The 22,977-nt window shown below is 42.6% G+C and overlaps 1 protein-coding gene across 1 annotated transcript in view; it reads right to left on the bottom strand.

Annotated features, from left to right (window-relative positions):
• Positions 1-22,977, bottom strand: part of ADAMTS17 (ADAM metallopeptidase with thrombospondin type 1 motif, 17) — a 180,100-nt gene that overhangs the window by 44,813 nt on the left and 112,310 nt on the right. Inside the window, exons 13-15 of the mRNA XM_009887027.1 lie at positions 14,324-14,444; positions 11,748-11,822; positions 6,211-6,291 (exon numbers count right to left, since the gene is read on the bottom strand). Coding sequence (XP_009885329.1) covers positions 6,211-6,291; positions 11,748-11,822; positions 14,324-14,444 — 277 coding nt within the window. The remainder of the gene's footprint in view (positions 1-6,210; positions 6,292-11,747; positions 11,823-14,323; positions 14,445-22,977) is intronic.

The raw sequence follows: 22,977 nt of genomic DNA, 5'->3' as shown, positions 1-22,977 counted from the left end.
TAATATTTAGCTGTCATAGTTATAAAAAGAAGACAAGGTACAAATCAGAGACTGGTCAGTGGACAGAATGTGAACCTGGCAGACCAACTTAATCCCCCCTTGTACTCAAGCCTGGAGGGCAGAATATTCCAGCCCGCAAGCGCTACCTACAGGCACAATTTAGAGTGCCCCTTAGGTTGTTCTAAATTACTCCAGAGACAGAGTTCAAAAACTGGTCAGGCATTATAAAGCTCCAGCATCAGAAATAAGCAGAGCTTATGGTCACAATACTTCCTGATGCCACCTTTGCTTTCAAAAGGCAGAAGCAGGTGAGACACTATCTGTCCCCAGGTTTGATGGGAACTAGGCCACAAATTAAGAGACATCGGCAGGCAAGGAAGAGCCTGCCACAGCCACCCTCCTTTCAGAGTCCGTGAGCTGGGCACACACGCACAGTTTGGGTCAGATACTGTAGGATCACATCCGTCCTGCCAAGAAGTCCCTCTATGCATCAGTAAGGAAGAAAGAAGCCCTGTAAGATGAGCATTGAGAAGAAAAGATACTTAGAATAACATGTCCTTTCTTCCAGCATAACCTATTGCATCAGCATCACTGATATCCTTCAAACACTGAAAGACAACTGCAGCCATCCGGACATCACATTACCGTTCACTCGTCAGTGCAAGGTGATTTAGGGATTTATGTGTTTTCTACGTTAGAATGGAAGCACAGTTATTCAGATGTCTGCATGACGCATTTAGGGAAGAGAAAATTGACAAACCGTGTTCTAACAGAGAGAAAGTCCCAGGTGCCTTTGTGGAGATCCATGCACCATGATCAAATGTGCCCTGGCATCAGACAGGCAGAATAACCCGTGTGTGTTACTGGGCTTCCTTAATTCAAGGTTAACTGTGTCTTTTGGCTAAGCCTTTAACAAGATGTTTTCTTAACCTCCAGCATTTCATGCCGATTTTATTCTCTTCCAGTAAAAAACACAACCTTGGCTTTCACTTAACTGAGTGTGTCGCAAGAAGGAGCTGATTTAAAGCCTTTTTAAGTCACCAGGAAACTCTCCCATTGTCATCTCTTTGGATCAAGTCCCCATAGACAGCAAACCCTTCTAGGTGTGCTTAGGCTACATGCAGTTGCCTAATATGCATACGAGACAAGGAACTGGACTTGTCAACTGCACAACACAGCTGGCTTACCAGTTGGGTCTAATTTACTGCGGGAGTGTTTGTAGTGCTACTGGGCTATTCTACACAGACTTTCCTTTTATTCCAGTTGGCCACATCTAACACCTTTCACATAGCTATTACAATGAAGGTTCCCTCAAGAAATGAGGCTTAAGAGGAAGGAAATCCCCATTAGTTTTCTCTTTAGGGGGTTTCCTGAAAAACTGTTCTGTTTGGCTCAACAGGACAAGTGCCTGGCTCCACAAATCCCAGGGGTCTGGTGAAGGTAAGAGGAGTGATTCTGGCACAGGGCACCACCATCTCACAGTGGAAACCTATTTTTAGACTATTCCACGTAACAGTGCAGAGACATGTTTGCAGGCATCTGGGAATGTCTATGCTATGGTCCCTAGCATACCTTATGGCCCAGGTGAACTAGAATTCTCCCAAACAACTCCTACCGTGGGTCAGAATCCAGGACTATCCAGGGGCCCTTCTCAATAAGCAGTATGCAGGCAGCCCCCCTTCACTGGGGCCTGAAAGCCCATACACAAGATGTTCCATGACCACTGGCTCAGTGCCCAGGAATATTTCAGGGCACATTCAATTTACCAACTGAGCATCATTTGCAGTGTCTAACCTCTGGGGAAGTCTGGAGCAGGTGGAGGTCACAATGCCCTCTGCGTCTGTGTGTGCCTTTCTGAGGATCTGTATCCTGGGCAGTTACAGGAGAAAGGTGGAATTATCCTTCTGTCCTGCTGCATACAACCTTCCTGACAGCTCTCACGGTCCCATTAGAGGCTCCAAAATCAGGGTGAAGGGAAACTGCAGGTATGGTTTCTCCAGGAGGAGTGGGATGTATGTGGGTGAGTATTTTTTCAGAGGGAAGTTCTCTTTGGCACATAGGCTATGGGTATGATGATGTCCTGGTATTCGCATGCTACAGCAGTATAACTGTCTGTGGCTTACTTCTCCTCCTGCTTTGTTCCTCAATCTACAAAGTACCTTCTGCAAACTGCAGACAAAATTCTGAAGCAGGATTGCTTTCCTCTGCCAAAGCCTAGTGGCTTCCAGGCAGATGAAAGCAGCCATCACACTGGCCTTGAGGAGCCGTGAACAGGGCTAATCAAAGCTGTCGGTGAGATAAAACTCACTCCACACAGTATGGCTGAGTAGTCAAGATACGATGGCACATGCTCAAAACAGCGCATAAGAGCTCGAATGACTAAAACTATGCTTTGGTTCCAGCTCATCATCAAAGGAAGATAGCATGCTGATGAAAAACAAAATGTTTACTCTTTGTGGACCTCTCTTCTGGGAAAGGTTTGAGTTTGATTGCTGCAGGCACTGCTCCCTTAGTGACTGAGGAGACAGAGAGTTTGGAAACAGCTCTGTTCCCAAAGGTGCTCCTTGAGGATTGCAGGAATTACACCGCAGACTCAGCAGAGTATTTGGGCCAAAAGACTTTTTGCTACTGTTTGTCTTCATCACGTGCAAGTGGCCCACCAGTAGGGATAGTGCTGCAGCTGTAAAACCCCCATGTCTCCGAGACACGTACTGCTCTTTCTCCAATGGCTTTTGTCACACACAACTCTTGCAGGCCTGGCTCTGCCTAGCCCCAGAGGTGACAGCACTAAATTCAGTGGGGTCAATAGGGCCTTTTGCTCTTACTGAATGCTGTGCTTTACATCCAAGCGTTGCAGAAGCACTTTGCAAGACAGCAAGTATCTTTACTGCCATTTTAGAGAATAAGTAAAGCATGCAACAAAGAACACTTTCCCAACCTCCCTGAGAGCTCCGTGGTAGGAGCTGAGGAGACCAGGATACACACAGTCTTCTCTGACAAAACTCGTCTCATTGTGGTGAAAAAGCCCAAACGGGAAAGCAGTTGTGAGCCCTTTTTGCCAAACAGTCCTCCCTGATTTAAGCTAGCACCCAGAGGATTTATTCTGCCTTGGACAGCTTGTTGCAGTTCTCCTGGGACCCTATGCCTCGAACAGGGTAGCAAAGCACAGCTCCTTCTCCTCTCCCCACTGTGGGTGCATTTGGGCAGTAGCAAGAATCCACTGTTATATTCCTAAGCTTTTTCTGGCTCAAAGTTGTACAGCAGAAAAGGAAAATAAAAAGGAACCCCAGCAACAACCTGTACCTTCTTTTTTTTTTTTCTTGTTGGCTGGAAGACAGGAACTGACCAATCTATTTCTAAACCTGGCATCTAGTCAGATCTTTATTTCCACCTTGGGTCCTTCCAGCTTGCTTCCCAGCCTGTGGACACAAACTGCCGAGGCATTTCCTGTTAAAGGTGGTTTTTAAGTGTTACAGCCAGCCAAGGCAGCCAGAGTGGGTTGCTTGTAGGTGGAGGGAAATTCTTCAGGCCCTGCTCCCAGCACATGGAATAATGATTCCAAATTATGCTGGGCTCATTTCCAAAGCGCTGTGCCCGGTTCTGAGTGGAAATAGGACAGGACTGGACTCACCTTTGTCAGTGTAATTGAAATAGAAAATCTTCCCATGCTTAGACCTGGATTTACAATGCATTATGAGGCCTTTCAGAGTGATTGGATTTTGTTTTCGTGGTCATTTTTTTTGTCCTATTGGAATACTCCCACTGCTATTCTTCAGCTTTGGTTAGCATGGTATTGGGTATCTTTTCTTTGCATCCAGTGTTCCTTGAAAGAGAAAACTCTGGAAAGCTTAGAGAGGTTCTCCTGACCATGAAACAAAGAGCTAAAAGCACTCAGAAGCTTTAAAATAGCCAGATTTTTATCTACTTTTATGTGGTGCACACTGGGCCAAGTCCTGCTCTCAAATATACACGGTCCTTCACCACCCAGTGGGGAAATATCTGCTTTAGTCAAGGTTATGTGGTCACAATGAAGGGCAGTCGCTAGCTCCACATAAGACTCTCAGTGCTGCAGCTATCTGCCAAGCCCAAGCCCCGGAAAAATACCCTATGCAAATCCCACCAAGACAAACAAAAGGCTAGCTTCCAGAAGGCAGAGTATTTGCAAGACCCAAGGAAACACTGGCTCTCATTGTTCCACCAGTGCTTTACTATGTCAAACATCTTACATGTAGGTGTAATCCTCTCCCAGCAAGCTGGCTGCACCATTAGTGGAAATACTAGCAGCAGTGATACGTGTTTCCTACCAAGAAGTGGCACAAATGCCAATGCTTTTGACCTAAGGGCAGCTGAATGACGTGATTTACCCACTTTTTCCCCCCTCAATCTGGAATGAAAGACAGAGAACAAAAGCATCTTTCCCAGTGACATTGCCAACTTTGGTAGCATCTCAAGACAGAAAATCAGTGGCACCAGATCTGAAATCCTAAGACACAATGACTATGGAAACGTTTTCAGCAGCATCGTATATCCCAGCACTGAATATTAATATCTCCTTTTGGCTGCGGTGATGGAGGATTAGAAGCAAAAGACGCAGAAATCAGAAAACAAGTCCTAGTCTGAGCTTTGCTACTGGCTCCCTGCATAGCCATCAGCAAGTTGCAACACCTCAGTTTCCCCTTTCACAAAACAGAGAGCAACAAACTTCATAATCCTATCGAAGTTCCTACTACAGGCTTGATGTATCTCTGGAAGCAATTCCATCTTTTAGAGTGCTTTTCTATCCTAAAACCTTGTAGGTTCTTGGCTCTGAGAAGCTCACTTTAAGAGAACCTCGACATGCACAAGTGCAAACAGTACCTAATACCTCCCAGGCTACGGGACAGCTGGAACATGCATCTGTTCCAACCACTGCAATGAAAATATCAGTACGTGGAAGGGCTGAAACACAGTTTGATATGCAAGGACAAAAATCATGTGTTAATGAGCTCATCAACAGCAAGAAGAGCTCAGGTTTGACAATGCAGGGACCTATAAGCTGCAAAAGTTCACTGAACGAACGAGGAAGTTTGGGATTTTCTCTTATCCTTTTGTTTTCCCACACAGCATAAAGAACTTGAGAGAGACAGAAGAATTCCCACATTTATACGTGGCCGTGCAGCTCTGAGTGTGCAAAGGATGTTGCAACGTGCTGGCTGTTCTTTTGAGCCTTGGACAATTTGCCTTCAACTCCCTGCTCTGCCACAGGCTTCCTGTGTGAATCCAGGGCAAGGAGGCACTAGCATTTCTCTGACTTGGGCTCCCTAGAAGTAGATGGGAGATAAAACCTATTGCACAGTAAAAATCTATAAATAATAAAATCTATTGCACAGTAATGACACAAAAAGAAACACCCCTAACATTGGAGAAAAGAGGCAGACCAGATTGACAGACATATATCACAGCTGACTGGCTGCACTTTATACATGTCCTTCCAATCTTTAATATAAGCAACTACAACCTCTGACCTACAACAATGTCACATACAAATCTGACCCAACGCTCTTGTCTAAAACTTTGTTTCCAACAGGGAAAAGAGGAGAGGAAGCCTGTTCCCCTCAAAAGGAATGTAGAAGTAGAAATGAGAAGAGGATTAAACAAATTGTTTGGCCTGAGAAAATAGAGGCAAGTGGACTATAGGCTGCAGCTAGCCCATCTCAGAGTGCAGGCTCAGGTCTTGGGTACAGCATCAAGTGAAAACCTGCTGCTGCAGGAAATGGCACAGGCAACCTCGCGGTCATGTTATTGAGGGACATCAGTTGCCTTGTTCTGCCTCTGCTTCAGTCTGAGCTGAGCGCCTTCCTATCTGTACCTCTGTCATTCCTTTCTCTAAATGCACTGTTCTCTTTCCCACTCCCTCCCAAAGTGTTGTGTGCTCCTGGCAGCTATGTTCAACCCAGTGCCAAGTTCTGTTCAGGAACTCTTCTGCCTATATAAAAGTATTCTCCGGTCCTTTCAGGTTGCACAGGGCCTGTAAGTGTCACATACTATCAGATGAAACAAACATCATGAAATGAAGCCACGAAAGCAGAGAGAGATTGCAACAAGAATGAAATCAACAGCTGCCTCCTGGCAACAACAAACCTATCATCTTACAGGTCATTTAGAGAAAGGTCATTTTAACAGAAAACAGAGCCGAGTTTCAAATCAAAACTTTTTCTTTTGTCTTTTTACCCAGAAAACTGTGAGCGGGTTTATCCTCAACCACTCTGATCCGCCGGGCACCTGCAGGGATCACAGCTGCTTCGATGTAACCTATGGCAACAAAAGAGCAGATGGATGAGAGCATGCCACAGCCAGCCAGAGGCATCAATCATTCAGTATCTCACCAGCAAAGAAACCAACTCCTGCCCAGGTTGGGGAATGGGTGGGAAACACTTCAAATGAGATCCCTATGTTGGCAGCCAAGTTTCACTGCTGTGACATGCACAGTTATGACTAACGTTTCAGCCTGAGAAGAGGGAGAGAAATGCACGTGTGCTGCTTAATTGTGACTTACGGCTTGTGGTTGGGCCTAATTAGATTTTCTTCCTTCAAATCACCCCGGCTCTCCTGCAGTACTGCCAGGGAGGCATGAGGACTGTTCCTAAGCCGATGCAAAGTGTCACTGTCAGGAGCAACACTGCACATCACAGAACAGACATTCTTGAAATGAAGTTTCCAACAGATGCTCCTGCTTCCCCCTCCAAATAAAACCCTGCTCGAGGCTGTGATCAATATCAGAAAGGACTCACTTCCACAAAACATTTTGACAATGCTAAAACCAAACCAAGGGAATTGGTGGGACAACGGGGGGGGGAGTGTTTTCACTTCCACTTCCACTTTATACAAAAATTCTGGAGGATATAATGGTAACGGTCTCCTTGCATTGGGCTGCTAAACAGAATTCCACAGCTCAGATTTAATGCAACAACAGAACTGGAAGTTTCTCAAGGACCGACCGACCACCAGTCACCTCTAACTACTGCTAGCAGATGCACACACCAAATTAGACCATCTGAGTATCTGACATGGTAGGGAAGTTTTTACAGCACCTCCTCATATTTTTTATTGAATTCTCTTGTTTTTTATCTTTCTGAAACTCTCTTGGCCTTTTCGCGCTTCCTTCAACAATCAGAAATACGACAGAAATTTTTTTTCTGAGTAACAGAATAACAGTAAGAATAATTAGGAGCTATAAGTAAATGTAGCCTATTTCCCCCCATCACAGAGCCATGTGGAGTTACGGGGTGGAAGTGGTGCCTTTAAACTATAAAGCATTAGGGCTCATTTCAAAGGTCTGCGTGCCAGGCAGAGTTTTTCCACCGGCTTCATTGGACTCTGAATCAGGCCCCTGTAAATGACACTAATCTCATCACAACCATGACTTGATTCCTTCTAATTGGCCACCCAGTTTACTTTGCAGTGTATAACTTGGCACTTCTTCTGCGTTATTGCTCTCCCCTTTCTTTCAGATGTTAAGTAGCTTATCCTGTACATTCCCTCATCCCCTTTTTTGCTTTAAAGTGCTGTGTGAAACTGTTTGGTGTCAGCCCTGCCTTTATGGAAACTGGGGGCAGTCTACAGCAACGGGTTGGCAAAGTGCTGGCATAAGGAGCAGTGACTCCTTCAGTATTCAGCAATCTTTGGGGAGCTATTTTAGGGACAAGTGCAGCTGAATGGCCATGCTTCTGCTACGCTGATACAGGGGGCCCCAGAGGAGGATGCTGACAGCCTCATGCATCTCAGGACTAAGTGATTCTGTTACCACTGTGACAAGGAGTGAGACAGATGGGGATTTGGGGTCTCAGGCTGTGGATTCGTTTCTACCTGTCTGAACCATCAGAATGCCCAGCCCCTTTGCTGTGCTACGAGTCCAGCTTGAGCTCTTGGGTTTCATGAGATGCATCGGGTGGATAGCTGATTTGGGCAGACACGCTCCCTCTTTGAATGACACTTTCTGTTTGACCCTTCAGCTCAGTTCTTTTTGCACTTGTTCCTCCTTACTTACTTCTCCCTTAGTCAGGATATCTGAGAAACAGTCAGTAACCCCTTGCAGGAAAACCAGAGACAGCAGAGCTGCAAACCATGTCTGCGTACAGAAGCCAGAGCAGTGGTTCTCCCATCTACTATTACAGAGTGGGTCTCATTGGGAAAAATCATTACTTCTAAGGTCAACTTTTAAGGCAATACTGAAATCTGTTATAAAATCAAAGCAAACAGATGTTGGATTTTATTCTAGACATTGCCAGGAGTTGGTTTTTCATCACCTGAGATACCAAATTACAGTCAAAACAGAGTGTTTCAGAAATCAAACATCCTCACTGCACCCCATGCATCTGCATATAAACCCGACCGACAAATACCACCAGACATGAGGACACATCAAAGATGTGATTAATGACAGCCCATCATGGGGAAATAGGCCCTATGACACACCTGAACACCCCTGTTAGGAAGCCAGTTTGGAACATGCCCAAGTTTCAGGTAATTTAATGTTCCTACTGGGGGACTAATTACTTACTTTTTTTTTTTAAATCACACGCCAGATACAAATGCCCAGAGCTAAATCATGCAGGGGCTGGATACAAAGTCACGTTGAATTTAGTGGAAAGCCAGTCACTAGCTTCAGGGAACGTTGGAACCGTCCCCTGACCTAGCAGCAGCCAGGAGTGTGTCACACTGCTTTAGAGGTGAGCGAGCTGTGGAGCCATGCTTGAGGTTCAGCTAGCGCCATAAATACGCTCTCATTTCATCACTGTGCCATGAGAGAAACACCACGTGGAAAAGTTGACTTTTATGTTATCTTTTTACAATAGTAAATAGTGGAGTGAAAGCTATTAATAGCGTATTAGTTCTGGAAACTTTAGTTTGGTCTTATACCGGATTTTTCTCCTCATGTAATTTCTAATCCTGATTGATGACTTTGGGGGTTTGGATTCACAGCTCCTGAATAAGAAGAAACATACTATGCTAACTCACTGAGATCGTGTGGCACAAACCTGACTGCTGACCTCCACCCTTCTGTCAGTGAACTGCAAACCACTTTGCAGTTGTGTGGATCTGACCCGTCCTTTCAGAGATGATGCAGAATTCTTGGGCATGTCCCACTGGGAGCATCTTGACACTCTCATTCATTATTTCCAGCAATATTGTGTGAGTTAGTGGTCTAATCCTATTGCAAACATAACTCTATAACATCCATGCAAATTTGCCACAAGTACAAACTCAGATTTCTACCACCACTCCAGTCTGGTCCTTAGAGCTAATGTGAGGCTTCTGGTCACAGAATATTCCTGATGTTTGAGATAAGTGCGCCAGAAAACACCTCCATTGTTTTCCAGGCACATTTTATTAAGCAAACTGTAATTGCAGATTGCCAGAAAGATTATCAAGTGTCAGCTAGTAAGACCAAAAAAAGTCTCAGAGTTGGCCCTGAGTCAAGGACTCTCAAAAATCTGTTAGATCTTAGGATAATTGTCTGCAATGCAGGGGTTTGCAAGGTTGGGCTTAAAGTTCTGCTTAAAATGAGGAACTGGTTAAAGACTGATGAGATTTGGCAACTATCAGGCAGTATTTCTAGCAATTTCACCCATAAATCAGCCTGTTAAGATGAAGCTTTGAAAGTACAACAGGAGAACTTCATTATTTGATAATTTATAGTGCTGTATGTAGTATACTCCACCTTGGGAACAGTTACTTTGGCACGCACCAATCTTTCTGGATAATCTGCATTACATCAGTGTCTCAGGAATGTAAGACCATGATTGAAGCAAATCCTAGATACAAATTATATGGTGTAACTCGTATTAGGAGAGACACCAGAACAAAGAGGTGGCTTTGTCATCAAGGAGATTAATATGTGAACAGTGGCTACCATATCTTCATTTAAATGCTGGAGAGATTTGCAAGAGGAAAGCAGCTCACACAAGAAAATCCATTGTTAGCCATTATTATTCCCAGGAAGAACAGAAAGTTTAGTGTGAACTTCAGAATGTCACTGGTCTACTACAAAACTGTTCTGCTGGTTCACATTGCAATGAAAGATGGACTCTGAGGTAAAGGAAAAATTATCCCATGGCTGAAAGTATTGATCTCTGGGCACCGCACCTTCAAAGCTTATCCCTGTATACACATGAAACTTAGGTGTGACAAGGTCAAGAGTGCTCATCCCATTATCAAACTGCCCAAAAGTTCTTTGAACAAAGACCTCAGGGTAGAAGCCAAGGAAATCAGACTGCCCTGCCTACCTGCTGGTCATGGCCTGCACAGCTTCCTTAATATTTTAGGGATAAGTACCAGCTGGGCATCTCAGTTTCCATGGCCCTTCCCACCTTGCACCTTTTGCTGAGTGCTAGTTGTTGCAGAGGAGTGGAAATATGTCCAGTGGTAACTACATGTCCATTTTCTGAATAGTTGTAATGATTCTCACTTGCTATTAGCTTCAGAGCAACTCCTCCATCGGCACCTGTCCACTTCCAGCCATGGGATAGCTCATATGGAAGAAAATCATTTCACTGGGGAGCCATGGATAGATTTCAAAGCCTCCTACTATCGCTGTGAAGCTGGTTGCTGGGATTTCTAACTTGCTTAAACCCCTAGAAGACATCCCAGAGTTAGCTCTAGGGCTCTACTTTCTCATCATTTATATGTACATCCTATTGATAAAAAGAGTTTCTTGTGTTGGCTAAAGATGCTCTTAGCCAGCACTACAGGTCAAATATCCTTTCTTTCTTTTAAATATGTGCTGGACAAGTAATGTACACAATAAAAAGCCTGCTTTTTTGCCATCTTAAAAAGAAAAAATCCTAGCAAAGATACACTCTTCATTTCCCAAAATGACAGTTACAACAACTGGCATATCTCACCTTATTATGTTCTGCCATTAAAAAACCCCAAATATCTGTGGTCCTTCTTTTGGATCACAAGGAAAGGGCAGCAATGAAAATCTTGATATGGCAGAGAAAAATCAAGAGAGACAGGTGCAGATCTCATTCTCAGTGCAGGTCTCTGAGCATTACAGGCACAGCCTTGGAGTGTGGACAGTCAGGGATAAAACAGCTACCCAACAGATACGAGCCAAAGAGCTGTCTTTTATTTCTAGGCCCCTTGTACCGTGGCAGGAAGACGGAGATGGACTTCAGAACAAGTCTGTGTTTGTGTTTGAAAAATTATTTTGTAGAAATAGGTACAGGGCATGCTGCCAGTCAAAAGTAAACCTCAGTCTAAACAGTGCATTCAGTTGGCCTACTGAAGACAGCCAGCCGCACACAAGTGTATGTGATGTTTAGCACCACAAATAAAGGCTTTTGACCTCCTCCCCAAAAAACAAATGGAATCTTTTTATAGCCAGATCATCCTGGGTAACAGGAGGCAAGATCTGAACTGCTGGACCTCCTATGAGGCACTTTGAATGTTCCACCATCATGCCCCACCAGGGTGGCAGAACCTCACCTGTGACATTGAGGTTGGAAAAAAAAGAAACAGGCCCAGTTCTTTTTACTTGATTAATGAAATTTGGCTTGCTTTCATGCAGATAGATTTTCTAAAAGGAAAGGATCTGTATTTTATATCTTTGACAAACCAAGCCAAATAGTAAAAGGACTTGAAGTTTATCCATGGCTTTTGATACCAATCTCCCCATCAAATCCAACCAAAAGAAGACAAAGAACCAACACCAAAGGATGTCACCAACACCCACTGACACTGCAAACAGCATTCAAGTATCTTACACGAGAAACACTTGGGAACAGCCTTTGCCTTTGCCATCACACATGTGGAAACCTTCTTACAATGACTATTGGTTACTAAGAAACAGAAAGGAGTTGGCATGGATTTAGTTCAGTTAATAGGGCTTGACAACATAATTTGCAATCACAGGACATTTAGGGACCAATCCCACAGTCAATGGAGTCCCACGTGCAGAGCAGCTGAGGATCTGGCCCAAAGGTTGCAGCTGCAATTCCCAAAATAGATACCACTCCAAAACAATCAATGTCTTGATATTTGAAGTCTATTCTCTTCTGAAATAATAAATCAACCTACTTGACTCAGTGTGTTGGCCTTGACTTGGATTGCAGCAAGTTCATGGGGATTTGCCACTGACCTGTGCAATCATTTACATATCCAAACCCTGAATCTGGTACCGTAGTCATATTGTGTACTCTCCTTTGCCCCAACTCTTCTCAGATCTTTGTACATATTTGCTTAAATGTCAATTTAAAGAAAAAAGGCCAATTATTCTCTTGAGCAACCTCATGTTCACTTGTGATACCTCAAACCTAACCTTGGAGCTTTGCCTACTGCGTAAGATTCAGTAAGTTAACCTCAGGACCTGATTCTGCAAAACAGCAGTATACGAAATTGATGGGATTAACTCACAATGCATAAAACGTTTGCAGAATCCGGGCTGGGAATCAGAAGTGAAACCAACAAGTCTTTTTTCAGTGTCTAACATGAAAGAAATCCAAAAGCAGGAGAACGTGAGCAGTGAACAATTAAAAGACTGTAAGTATTCTTTAGTAGGCTAGGATGCTCACTAAAAGAGCATAATTTAAAAAAAAATAAAAAGCAAAGATTTTTTCAACATAGAAGACAACTGTTTGGCATATCACAGATGTCACTTTTTAAAACTTCTGCCACATAAAATTCAATTCCCTTTAAAATTAATAAATAAAAACACCTAATAAATGTTTATGAGACTATAATTGTATAAAATATCTTATAGATTACGTGAGATGGGTAAAGGTGGAAACATTGCATTGACAAAGCAACGTTTGGACAGGTTTGTGCTTCTGAGATGATCAGCAAAGAAAAAGGATCAATAAATGCTTGAACTCTAACTACGATTCAGTCAGCCATCTCTTCTTACTAGGTTACAGGGCACTGGATGTGAAAGCCTCCTGTAGTGTCCTGGCAGCCAACCAACCAGTTAAGGCTGAGACTGTTCTGTTCCTACAGCCTTGTAAAGTTGCCACCCTGTCTAGTTGGAAACGGGTGCAACCTCCTGGCAGTGACTTACTTATCTGCACAAGATGTTTTGTAGTCTCATTGGAAAAGATAAAAGATAGCTACTTTTCAGGAGCAACTAAGGAGTTCGTGAACAGCTATCAAATCGACTACAGAAATGGAGAACAGTTTTTTTCAGTGATAATGAGAAACTTTTCCCACCATTTGCATCAAATGCAAACACCTTGACATAAGTTGGTGGAAAATAACTGGGACAAAAGAGTGAAAGGCAAGAATGCAGGAGATCGCTCAATAGGTTGGCCTGGCGATGCAAGAGCACAAATGTGGTCCAGAAAGATGTGGTGCAGGTGGTAAATCCTACCTGCATCTGAGAGGACACGACAGATCTCAGCTGGCTCCACAGATAAGGCGGAGGAGGGTGTAGAGGAACAGGTCAATGAACAAAAACAGAGCCTCAGACTTCAGTGCTGAGACCTTGATTCAAGGAAGTTACTAAGCACTCGTGCTGCTTTAGTAACAAAACAGAACTGAAGTGTGTGCTTAAAGGGAATCTTTATGTGCTTTGCTGAACTCAGACCTGGAGTAGCACGTTAAATGTATTTTTCCATACAAAAATGGCAATTCTGTATTCACTGAATGTGAAATAATTTTTTCTGGACAATTCCTTCCTCTTGAAGCAGCTTGCAAGTCCTGAATCTGGCTTTCCCTCCCTTTGCCTGATCAGGATGTGTGATAACAGGTCTCTCAGAAGCGCAACACAGAAACTCTGGAACAAAGACTAATTCAAACACCAAGCTGTATATACATTAATGTTTAACAAGAGAGAGGAAAGTCTTAACTCTGACCAGAAGCTCTTGTATCCTATACTGGATATTATTGCTGGCAGGGAATCAGTAAAAATATTCAGAGGGAGCACTCTTTCATTTAGCTGAGATATCCTGATTATAACATGAATCATCTGCAACAGGTAACATGCATCATTCTGAGCTCTCAAAGAGCTCAAAGATGGTGCTGAAATCAGACTTCCCTCCCACTGGAAACGATACTGTGATTTCCTCTCTTATTTAAAATCAACAGCACCAGTAGCATTCAAAACAAGAAACACAACCGCATTCTGAATTTCAGACAGAGGCAATGGCTGGTATCTGGGCAACTGAATAAGACGCAGGCAGAATATCACATTTGAATTGAGTTGGGTTTTGTTTGGTGTTTCTTATATGTTTACGAGAGCAGATGAGTCCAATGCTATCCAAGAAGAGCAATTACTACCAGTCTTTAACTCTCCTCAAGCAGTTAAGAAAACCTCCACTGCACTAAAATGCTGCTGAGGGTTACTCACCCATCCCCTTGGTGTGGTTGAAGTCGCCTTTCACCACTTTACAGGTTTTGCCATCACCACTGCAGATTCCACAGCGATCCTCTTTGGCAGCTGAGCCAATGATTCCATCGCAGCCAATTTTCTAATGATAACAACCAGAGGTCCCCATTATTTTGTTTGCAAGGTTAAAGTATCTCTAAACATTGCAGTCAAGACTAAGATAGACATCTGACTGAAAACCTGAACGGTAAGAGAACACTGTGAATCGGGGGAACACTCATTTGGAACAGTGTTGAGTTGGTTATTCAGCAATCCCCTTCTCTAACACTAAGAGCATGAACTTGGATTCAGAAGATTTAACTGAAGAGAGTTAACACTAGTTACTCCAGATATCATCATAGATTTCATACTAACCCACTCTAACTTCCTTCAAACACAACAGATTAAAACAATGTTTCATGTTTGTATAACAATTTCCATCTGAGGAGCCCAAAGACATCCTAGAGAAATGGAACACTACTGTGATACTTAGTTTAGAGAACAGAAAAACGTGACTTCCTTAAATGAAAATTAACCCAAGCAACCAGATTACTTCACCACATAGCCCTTCACCACAAAAAATCTCAGAGTGCTGTTACACGTTCCAGCGTGCTGCTCACTGAATGAGCTTTGCTTCAGACTGGGATCTTAATGGGGGGTGTAATATTCAGTTCTGATTACACTTTTGCAATACCTGAAAAAAGACCTCATTAATCAAATGGCTGAAGGTACCTGCAATGCAAAAGTACTCCAATGGAAGCAGGTCACGGTCATAGTTGGCCAATCTGTATCGTACAACTGCTTACACAATTATGAAATTTTCCAGATGCTTACACTGTATTAAGCTTAGACATTCAATTGTAAAAAAAAAAAAAAAAAAAACAACCAACCCAAAACAAAAAAAACCAACCAACCCCCCCCCCCCAAACAATTTCACCTAAAGCTTAATTTTAAATGGTATTTTAATAGTTTTCTGTATCTTCCTAAACTTTTTCCAATAAAAATCTGCAGCTTTGCTTCCACAGACAGGTATTACTAGAACAATCACACTATTCTCCCTGTAGCTATAGAGATTGTCGTGGTAATCTTTCTTATTCACAAACCATTTCCAGGTTACAATGGTGACCATTGCACATTTGTAGAACTTGAGGTTGATAAGACTTATTGACATTAGTCTGTGTAAATTGTTTTTCTGCCCATGTAAGACCCTCAAAATAATCAGCAATTCACTCTAACATAAACTTCTACTGAAATAAGAGTTCTCATTATGTCAGTTATTAGCAGAGATTCTACTATTAAAAATAAGCCGAAGATTTACGCTCTGTAGATAAACAGTTTCTTGGCAAATGAGTTAGTAGGACTGTCACTAATAATACTTATTTGAATATGGCTGTTGGGTCTCTCCGCATCTTGACTTCTTATAATAAAGCCAGAGGAAAGTTGGAGAGATATCTTAGGGAACAATCAAAACAACAAACATTTTGAAAAATAGGGTAAGCAGGGAAACATTAAGAGAACTTGGGCTGTTTATCTGAGACTGTCTGCGTGTAAGCAACGCAGTTTGGATCTGAACTCAAACGTTCCCCTTGTTTCAGAAGACACTGGCCACTGCCTAAGTCCAGATGTATGACAGGGATCAAAGACTGCCAGCATTCAGATGTGTTCTGATGCAGTTTTTGTCTGGGGAAATCATTAGAGACAGACACATGCTAAGAAAGGATGATCATCCTAAACACGTACAAGGGAAACGCTGCTTATTAACTAGAACAGCATATAAGTTGGTGGACAAGAGCTATAGGAAAAAACCTGTATAAATGGGAGTTAAAGGAAGGTACAAAAGACGACCATGGAGTTTCTAGCAGTTGCAATTCTCAAGTCTAAACTTCACACGCATGTCCAAGAAATAATAATGGGATATTGAATGTGATTCTGCCCCCAAAACAGAAGGATGTCCCAGCAGTTCTCCTTCCAGGAAAATAAATATGATTTATTAATGGGGTTGCTGAAAGGGAGCTGGAAATATATGCCTGCCTGCCACCCTGCTGAGATACTGGAAAGGCTGCATTTAATTTAAATTCTAGTGCTATCTTTTATTGTACTGCATTGTTATTAGCACTATGTGAGCACACAAATGAATAAAGGGAATATAATGAGTGTTGAACCACACTTATTCCCAGTGCTACATGAGGAGTCTGTAGGACTATAATGGAGGCAGGCAAAGAATGGCGAGTTAGCAATCACACGCTTCGCATTTATGCTGTAGTTTCCCAGATAATGTCAACCACTGCAAGCCAGCAAAGCCTCTGAAAGAGTAAGTCCCCCCTCTTCTGACACTGGGGTTCAAGACAAGCCATTTCCTCCCCCATTTGCTATGTCACCGACACACTTTTACTTGAATGACCCTTTCTGAAGGCATGGAAAGAGCATGCACTGAATTTGGGAGGTGAACGCACCTCCCAAAACCTTTGCTGTTTTTTACTTTTTATCTTCATCCTCATTCCCTGTGAGCGGAGGAGCTGCGAATGGCCCTTGCAGCCTTCCCTTCAATGGCACCATCCCTCCCACTCACAGTGCAGACCTTCCCTTCAGTCCAGGGCTTGAGGATTAAAACCCCATCAGATCTGGGCCAGGAAAGAGCTTCTTACAAAGGAAAATCTTTAAGAGAATAGAACAGTTTCTTTCTTGGCTTCAAGACGAAAATCGGTGTGTTCTTGTTCTTTATGGGGGAAAAATATGTTGGAAGCACTTTACTCTCATCTACATAAACGTTAGAGCCCGTTTCGCCCTCCCCAAGCCTTCCAATAATTTCCAAAGTAAAAGTATTTAATAACAGTACATAATGAAACAGCTTTTGTTAAGATTTGACAATAGATTCCAAAAGCTGCACGGTCATTTAGAAAACATTACAGTGACTACCTCGGTCACTCGGATCCTTTGAAAATTCCCCACATTGAAAATACTGCTGCTCTTAAAACAAGTGGCAAAGGGGAAGAGATAGGGCTGGAAGGACGAGAAAGCAAAACACAGTGAGCATCACCCTTCTTGGGAGGAAAGTATCTGCCAGCAGTTCTTGGACTGTTAATTGAAAAATATGTCCAGCTTTCTCCAAGGTGAGAAAGCCTCTGAGATTCCAGAACTGGGGGGCAGAGGCTTAAGCCCGAGCAGTACCAGACCGGGGCGAAGATCTATCGAGTCTGTACGTCATCAGCTTCTTGCTGACATTGTGCCGTATGCTATATGTATTATACCGTCAATTGTTAAAATAGCCGAAGTTGTCCTCAACCTGCAGAAAGCTTTCAGAAAAAGCGAGGGCTTAACTAACTGTAAGCAAAGGGAAAATCCAAAGTTTCACTGCTCAAAAGTCAAGTTTTCATAGTGCAGAAACAATGCCTTCAAACCAAATAGTTCAAGTGGGTTATTTCATCTTTACCATCTCTAACTTGTTTTGCGCTGCTTCTTGTACAGTCCAGCACGCTGACCAAGGAAAAGCGATTTTTTTTTTTTTAATTACAAAGCAGAAAGGCAGAAAGGGGAAGCTTTAAATTCTGAGGAAAGAAAGACCTTGCAAATAACATCCTGTGTGTTTTCTGGCCTAAGAGTTATCCTGCAGGTGAGCAGAATGAGTCCATGGACCATTCCATCCAGCAACAGCTGTATACTTTCAGTTCCATCAGCCTTGAATGGACTGGTGAGAAGGGAAGCAGTTTTGCATTCTTACCAAGATGATCCATTAAGGAGTGAGCAGGGCATTTAGAGCTCATCTGTCTTCAGAAGGAAGAATAAAAAGTAGAAAGCCAGCCTGGTGTAACCACCACCTATTTTGAGTAGTCTGTGGGAGCATTTGCCACCATCAGCCCTGGTTTTGGACTCTTGGAGCTTCCCTATACCATCCAACATGGACTTGGACAGTGATATCCATAACCTTGGCAAAGGGACTGATGTTGACACTACCCAGGAGTTCCACCTCCTGCCTGTACTAGCTGTTGAAAGCCTGCAGTGCTGCAGTACTGCTATTAACAGCTTCAACTGGGCAAAGAGGAAGCGGATTTTAACCAAAGCCAGTCCCTTGCCCATATTAAAACATGGGAGTGCTGGCAAGAAACTTAAAGACAGTTTTCTGAGGCTTCTAGTCCTCAGCATGGACAGTCACAACTATATGCACAGATTTCTTAATGATCTTCAACCCAGGCAGTCTCCTACTCTGACACCATGTTTTGGAACTATCCATTGACCTTTAAATTGGCAGGTAACTGCAGGTTTGCTGAGCCAAAGTCCTGAAGTTCATTCTCTCTGAGCTGATATCTCAGTCCACCCTTCCTTCTCTCCCTCCCCCTTCTTCTCATTTTTATAATTAAGCATCTGAAAATACTGCTTGTTGGGTGGTATTTCCAGCTTCAGTCACTGCTGGCTCCAGCATAGGAAAACTCCTCTTCTGAATACACATCATTTGGATTCTTCTGTGTGAACTATTTTCTGTACTGCTTGGATATTTTTTAATGATATTTTTATTTGTATTTTCAATGGCTGTGCAAGAGCTCAATTGATACAGCCTGCGTGAGTATGTTTTGCTACATAAACACAATTATTTTTGTTATATACACCCACCCAGTGTAAGAAATGACATTGTAGGCTCACAAAACTGTAATGCTTCCCATATGCCGAACTAACTAGCTGTCTCAATGGATCAAATATAAATATTGATGCAACTTGTGCCATTTTACAAATTAATCATGTACAGAGCATGCTGGTTATGACAGATCCATCTACACTGCCAATTTTTTGTCCATGATATCCAGTGTCCATTGATACCTCCAGGGATGGACCACATGAAACAGGAATGTACATACGTGAGCAACTGACATTCAGATCTGAGGGTGAGACAATTCTTATTTCTTAGTTTTAAACACAACTGCCCTTGTGGAGGATTAAGGGTTCCTGTCAGGATTTGTTCAGGAGGGTGAGCCTAGATCCCTAATCAAGTAGTTCATCTGTAAGTTACTTCTATTTCTCTTCCACAACAAATTTTGTGCAATGGATGTCCATGTAGAATTTAGTTCAGCAAATACCCTCCTGTCATTTCCTGAGCCTTCAGATTTTATCTGAATCACGGCAGCTCTGCTGGAGCAGGAGATATGCACAGCCTATTTTAAATTAGCGTTATCTTATCTGCGTTAGATATGCAATTACACTTGCCCATTGTCTTTGGGTTTAGTCCCTTAGCAATTCATGGGGATGCTAGATACAATTATTCTTGATAACCACTTTTTCACATGTAGAGCTTGAGGCTTATGTGTCAAACCCCCTGTGTTCCTCCAGCAGAGCAGGCTATGTGAGTGAACACGCAAATAGTACAAAGCCTTTTCCCATCCCAGGAAGTCCTTTACTTCTGTTCTTTCATCACTTTCTGTAGCTACTCCTTTCTGATCCTTCCAAACCAGCTTCATCTCAATTGACACCTCTGACCTGATTCCACCCTGCCTCTGCCCTGGTTTGCACAAATGCCAACATGCTGCAGATACCAGAGGATTTATATCGAGTACCCATTCTTTAAAAGGGGCATCTATCATGTCAGTTCTGGATGCAAAAATAATAAATCTGTATCAGTATACGATATATCTGTAGCCTCCCTTCTGGTTGATTCTTGACTACTCAAGCCACAAGCAAAGTCTAAAGCCTCCAAGGTAGACAACCCAATGAACTGTCTATTATATGTCATCCACGGATTAACATAGAAGAAAAATAGGGGGAAACGGCATGATTTCTTTTTTCATATCCCACTCCAAAGTACACCAAAAAAGTAGTAAGATATCAATAATATCTTGGGTTTTGTCACTATGCCTTACTCACCAAAAGCCCTGATACTTGCCTCAGATTACATTGCTACAGACCCAGAAATTGAAAAAAAGGTAATTATACAACAGGTTTCTCTAGTTCAAACAATCTTTCTGTATTTTGTGCACATATACTAAATAATTTATCACAGTACAGTGCTAAGCCAAGTTGTGCTATGGAGACAAGCTACCCAGTCTGGAACATCTTGTACCACAGTTTATAATGCAGGAATATGAATAATACATGGAAAATACTCAAGTGAGGAGGCAAAGCCAGAACTGTATGCATCAATCAAATGCAAAAAGTGGGTACTGAGTACATAGAAAACTGTTTGCCAGCAATAGGTCCAGTACACAACTGCAATTTATCCTTTGCCACTTGTGGCCACCTCCTGACACTCTGCCTATCCAATTTGCCAGAACTATTTTTGAAAATGTGTCCATTTTCAAATTTGTGCTCCCCTTTCATACTGTGTGACAATCGCTTTTGGAAGAAAGATGTTTTATAATATTTTCGTTCTGCCAGGACAGCCTAATGTGTGGCTTGTCATCATTGAATGTACTATGGATTCATAAGCAAGTTACAAGTAGCTGTGACATGACAAAACATTCATGAGAAAACTGTAGATAGAGCCAAAACATCTTCACCTCTTAAATTGTTAAATCACAGCAAAGACTGCCCTTGATCTCTAGTCCAGTTCCGCCATTCAGGAGGTCTCTCTTTTCAAAGAGACCTTAGATTACATGCTGAAGTACAATCTGTAGTCCCCACTGGTAAATTCTCATGCTATTGTGAGTCTCAGACTAATCCTCCTCTGAGAAAAGCCAGCACGAAGTCATGTGCGTCATAACAGTCAGCTGAGCAGCTTGCCTTCTCCCCACACCACTGCTGTGTGACATCTGACACCTTTTTTAGCTCTACTTCTGCCAGCAGTTTTCTATTAACAGCAGTACAAACAGAGTGAAGAACTGTAAGATGTCTGTAAGAGCAGTAAGTGCGCTGCTGCCATGAATGTTGAGTCATGAAACATACACCGAACAGTCTTGAGGAAGAACAAAACCCTTGGGGAATCCTGTCTCTGAAAGCCACCTGTCACTTGAAGAGAAATACCAGAAGATAAAAGCACTCTGAGCTGTAGGTTGCATTGCCCTACCCCATCTTCACCATACCTGCAATGTCCATGCTAGAGAAAGCAAACTGCGGAAGCAGGGAAGAGAGTGAGGCTGCAAAGCCCAGAGGAGCACTCACCCTCCTCTTCCTCAGATGCATCAGACTGCTCTTGTTCTCCAGCCTGCTACACATTTTCTGTCTATGAAAAATCTCAGGAGAAAAGAAACTCTCCTTGCTAGAATACTACGTGAATTTCAAGAAGAAAAGGTCAAAGACCTACACACACTTTGAACAAGGCACCTAGTTTGCTCAGAAGATAGTAATGATAAGTGCTTTTGTTGTTATTCTACAATGTTTCTTCTTTATAGCTCCCTCTTCTATTTTTGAGACCAACTACTGAAGCTCTTATATAGTCCTCATTCTCGCAAACTTGCATCACTATCAGGAATGAAACATTCAGCCTCAAAAACAACTCTAATACAAGGGCAGGACAAAATTGAATGAAGACCTTATGATTTGTCTCAAAGACAAGGAGTGAGACTAGAAAAAGCCTAGGTGACTTAGGAACCCCTATGCTAAATTTAGGGCTGACTTTGCTCTTTGGTATTTCTATGCACGACCGAAGTATTAACCAAGTTTACTGACTCCAGCTGCTTTCAGGTGATAAATGCAGCGATGCTTCTACTTATGATGATTTTGCTTCAAGGATAGTGAGGCTGACACCAAAAGGCTTCATTGACACTGGTTAGACTGGAGCTCAGGATAGCTTTAAAATGAAACTGTAATAAGTTCAGGAAGTACAATTGAAGGAAACTCTCCTCCCTTAGTGCTCAAATGCAGTTAGGGTATTTTGAGGCTTCAAAAAATCTGTTCCTGCTTACCTTCTCAAAACTCCCCTCTCTTTGCAAGAGCAATTTTTTTCTTTGCCACGTTCATCTACATTCATTCATCATGCAAAAACGATGCATGTTTCATTTAGGAGCATCTACTGCCGAAGGGAAAAGAGTTATTACATTTCCTGGTCTAGATGTTCACAGGCAACGGTTACTGCTAATTTGTCTGTTACCCTGTCAATGTGTCATTCCTGCCTTTGAGAGCCTTTAACTAGAAGGATTACACAAGAAAATAAATAACAGTAATACCACCCTTTGATTTCAGCACTTATTCTTTTCTCCAGGCCCCCTGCAATGCTTGTTGCCAGGCTTTGTCTACACTGCGTAAAGGAATGAGTAGAAGGGTAATTAAATGAATATGCTGATTAAATTGGTTTAATAGGCAGCTAGTTAGACAAGTATCTGTGGCAAATAGGGTACACAGTCACATATGGCAATTCTCAGCACTAAACTGCATATAAGGCAGAAGAGCATTATAAATGAGTTCACAAGGCTTTCAAATCTGCTCGGCTTGAATTGATCATTTTGCATTTTCTCTCAGCCAGATGCAAATGGACTGAATGTTCTGCAGCTGTCATCACCTCTCTGCACAGTTAAAGGCAGTTGCCCCTGACTTGAGTGCAATTTGCTTTTCATGATGTACCTCCAAAGCTCTGTGCTCATAAAGGTTTTCATTTGGAGGGGAGCTGGCTACTGCTCCTCACTGGAAGAAGAAAATGTACATTGCCATAATGTCTGATTTACCATTTGTGGCTGATCTGAATGTTTGGAGTAGTAAAGCTGGCTGGCCCAGAGTAATGG

Source organism: Charadrius vociferus, unplaced genomic scaffold, assembly GCF_000708025.1.
Source record: "Charadrius vociferus isolate BGI_N301 unplaced genomic scaffold, ASM70802v2 scaffold190, whole genome shotgun sequence".
Classification (NCBI taxonomy): Eukaryota; Metazoa; Chordata; class Aves; order Charadriiformes; family Charadriidae; genus Charadrius; species Charadrius vociferus.
This window is presented reverse-complemented; position numbering and strand designations above follow the sequence as displayed.